This window comes from Nansenia antarctica, assembly GCF_963989245.1.
Source record: "Nansenia antarctica genome assembly, chromosome: 11".
In the NCBI taxonomy this organism is placed as follows: Eukaryota; Metazoa; Chordata; class Actinopteri; order Argentiniformes; family Microstomatidae; genus Nansenia; species Nansenia antarctica.
In genome coordinates, this window is record NC_137681.1 from 20,550,090 (window position 1) to 20,553,920 (window position 3,831).

Sequence of the window (3,831 nt, forward strand, 5' to 3'; positions counted from 1 at the left end):
TGGTGTTCTACCTCCGCCAGCCTCCCCAGGTATCATATATCAGATGGAATATGAAAATACTCGCACATTTTATTGTCTCATTCATTTATTCAAATAAACAGAAGTGCGGTTAACACAGAGGTGTACAGTGCAATGTCTTCATAAGATTATTAATGATAATAATCATACACTTAATAGATACAATCCAACCAGACGACATCATCATCCATATAAAACATAACATTTACTTTTTTAATTCATTTCATTAATTACATCGATTCAATAAATTACAGTTATGTACAAAGCGGGTCCAAGGATTGTCTCTTGACAGTTATTTTGGTCAGTTGAGAGGGTAAAGCCTGGCTCTAGTGTCACACCCACAGTGTGACTCTCTAAGTGCACATTTAGATTTGGGCTTTTCCCAAGTCTTTCATTTCGAGCTTTGATGGAATCATGTTTTCTTCCCAGAGAATCCTGGATGAACAAGTCCTCACGTCAGGGAGTTAGGGTTAGTCTCTAGTCTTTCCTGACTTCACCATGGAGAGAAGGGTTAGGGGTTAGGGTTAGGCTCTACTTCTCTCGCATCACTCATTCATTATCTCTGCTTTAGTCCTTTTCTCATAAGGTGTTAAGCTTGGCTGAGTTTGGGGGAGTTGGGTTAGGGAGCGGGAGGGTGGGGGGTGGGGGGAAAGAGAGGTGAAGGTGTGTCTGTGTAGGGGGTGTGTGTGTGTCTGAACAGTGAGAAAGGAGTAGTGGTGTTGTATCTTCAAGAGAGCTTTCAGGTGTATGTGTGTGTGTGTGTGTGTGTGTGTAAAAGAGTGAGAGTGTGAGTGTGTGTGTAAAAGAGAGAGAGAGAGTGTGTGTGTGTAGGGCAGGTCTCTAGCAGTCAGTGAGGGTCCGGGGGTGGGGGGGGGTCTGTGTAGGGGGGGGTTTCTTTGGGGCTTTGGCGGTGGGGGGGGCGGGGACGGGAAAGGCCACCGGCCGCCCATCTGGACACAGCAGCACGCTGGAGTCCGCCTCGCACTTGGTGGTCCTCCCGGCCCACAATGCATCAGCCGGGCTGGGCCTCGGGCCCAATCCCCCCGGGGGCGGGGCCAGAACCTCCGTCTTCACCACGGACACACCCCCCTGGCTCATCTTGATCAGCACGTCCAGCGACTGCTTCCGGCTCTCCAGCGAAGCCTTCATCGCCTTCCTCTCCCTCTCCTCCTCTTCCTCTCTCTCCTCTCCTCCTTCCTCCTCCTCCTCCTCCTCTTCCTCCTCCGTCTCCGTGGCGATGTCGTCTTTCAGACCCCCGTCTCCCGCGGCGACGTCCTTGTCTCCCGTAGCGACCGCCTCTGTCCCCCTGGCCGCGGGGGGGTCCTTCCTGATGGACAGGTCCAGGGGTCCTTCGCTGTGGCGGGCCGTCCGCTCCAGCGCCTGATGGATGTGGGACAGCTCGCTGCGGATCTTGTGGAGGTGCTCCCAGAGGTGTCCCTGGACTGGGGGTCCGGGGGGGTCGTCCCTCCCCAGGTGGGAGACCTTACGTTCGGCCTCCTGGTACTCCTGCAGAGCCTTGGACAGGTCGCTGAGGAGGGCAGCTGCTGACTCTGCGGAGGCGGCCACCCCCGCCCCCCGGCCTGTGGTAGGGTCCTGGCTGCTGGGTCTCACACAGCGCGGGGGGGAGGGCGACCCACTGCCCGGGCTGGAGGGGGGGTCTGGGTACCACTGCTCAACAGGTCTGGACTGGGGCTGGGCACTCTGGAAACTATGGAGAGAACAGAGAGAAAACAATGGTAATATTAATTGTTTTAAAGAATATTGTATACTTTGTGAAAATGATTAATAATATTACAATGTTAAAGCCACAATCTGTAATTTTCATTTCAAGTCAAAAGTTCTGCTTGGGCTTTAGAGAATGTAATAGTTCGTACTAAATCTAACCGCCAGAATTCTAAAACTCTTTTTAGTTTCTACAAACAGACAACTGAAAATGAAATTAAAATTGCAGATTGTTGCTTTAAAAACAGGGATAAGCATAAACAACGTTGACTATCACACTGTAGTGTTTTGGGGGCTCTCTCTGGGGGTCTTACCTGCTGTGGAGAAGGAGCTTGTCCGTTGCCATGGCGATAGGCGTGTTATTGTGGATGTTGTTGAGCAGGTCCAAGGTGAGCTGCCCCAGCGCTGGCTTCTTCTCCTGGAGGTGGGTCTCCTGGTTCCCCAGGCTGGCCCCCGTCCTCTTCAGGCCCCAGCTGGGCCTCCCCTCCCTGGCCACGCCCGGGGACCTCCCCTCCCCAGGCCCCCTGTAGCCTGAGCCCTGGTCTGGGCACTCCCTCTGGGTGTGGGAGGGGGAGGGGGACCCCCAGGACCTAGGGGAGGCCGCAGCCGCCCCTGGCCGCAGGGCAGGCACCTTCCACAGGCTGACCTTGGGCTGGTAGCTGGGCGGTGGAGGAGGAGGAGGAGGGGGGGGAGAGGAGGACAAGGAGGAGGAGGAGGAGGAGGAGGCTTTCTGCCCCTTGGCGATGTCGCCCTGAGCCGTCGCCGCCGCCGCCGCTCCGAAGGCGTGCTCGCACAGGAAGGGGTAGTAGAAGCGCGGCGGGAGGAGGGAGCCAGCGCGGTCCGCGTTGGAGTGAGCAGAGGTGGTGCCCCTGGTGGCCGGGTGGTGCATCAGCTGGGCGGCCGAGGCCAGGAAGGGGAGCTGGGCCAGCTGGGCGTGGGCGGAGCCAGCCAGGGTGGCGGCGGCGGAGGGCAGGGCGGAGTTGATGTAGGAGAAGAGGCCGGGGCTCAAAGGGTACCCCACCCCCAGGACGGACAGGTTGAGCCCCGAGCCGTGGGGGAGGGCGTCCTGGGTGTAGTCAAGCAGGCTGGGGGGAGGAGGGGGGTAGCAGGGGATGGAGGAGCCCCCTGCCCGGGCCTGGGGGTGGGGTTGTGGGTCCTTGGCCTTGGCTTGGCTGGTGGTCAGCAGCCTCCACTGCTCCGAGAGCAGTCCGGGGGTGGACAGGCACGTCTTGGACAGCTTGTAGTGCTTCAGCTGGGCCTCCACCTCCACGGAGCGGGCCCGGAGCAGCTGCTCCTCCAGGGAGAACACGTCGGCCATCAGCAGGTCCGGCTCGGCCCGCTTGGCCCTCCTGGCGCCGTCCGTCGGGTCTCTGGTACCGTTGGAGCGGTCCTGGGTCATCCCCGCCACCTCGGACCCATCCCCCTGTCCTCCTCCTCCTCCCCCCCCCTCCTCGTCCTCCTCATCCTCCCCCCCCAGGGTCTCTCCCTCCTCCTCTCCGTCGACCTCCGGGGCCCGGCGGGGCCGGGGCCTCTCCTCCACCACCGTGCCCGCCTCGGGCTCCTCTTTGGCGGCCGCGGCGCGGAGGCAGTGGGCCTGCTGCTGGAGGGGGCGGAGCTGGTCAGGGTGGAGGAGGTTGCCCTTCTTGTAGGGCCAGTCGGACTCGATGAGCAGGGAGAGGGAGTTCTTACAGAGGCTGTACTTCATGTGGTTGTACAGGTGGGACTTCTCCATGCAGGTGAAGGGGCACTGGAAGCATTTGTAGTTGTAGGGTTTGCCCCAGGGCCGGGGGATGTAGTGGGGCTTCTTGGGCTTGCGCTCCTTGTGTTTGCACACGGACGTCACCTTACACGCGTGGTCCTCCTTGGACATGGCGGGGGGTGAGAGGAGCTTTTCCTTTTAAAGAAAGAGTGTGTGGTTGTCTGGGAGAGGCAGGGATTCAGGAGTGTCTTTGTCGTAGTTAAATGAAGATCATGTCTGGTGGCTGAGAGAGACTCTTTGTGCTGGGATCCTGGTTACCGTGGGAACGAAGCTGTAGAACACACAAAAAAAGACAGATATATATATATATTTATTAATTATTACATAAAAAG

The 3,831-nt window shown here is 58.2% G+C and overlaps 1 protein-coding gene across 1 annotated transcript; it reads right to left on the minus strand.

Annotated features, from left to right (window-relative positions):
• Positions 1-858: 858 nt before the first annotated feature.
• prr35 (proline rich 35) lies at positions 859-3,610 on the minus strand (the record flags this gene model as incomplete). The annotated part of the gene is made up of 3 exons (XM_080542468.1): positions 859-1,726; positions 2,055-2,399; positions 2,475-3,610. 3 exons carry the CDS (start codon positions 3,608-3,610, stop codon positions 859-861), a joined length of 2,349 nt encoding a protein of 782 aa, XP_080398594.1.
• Between the last annotated feature and the right edge of the window lie 221 nt (positions 3,611-3,831).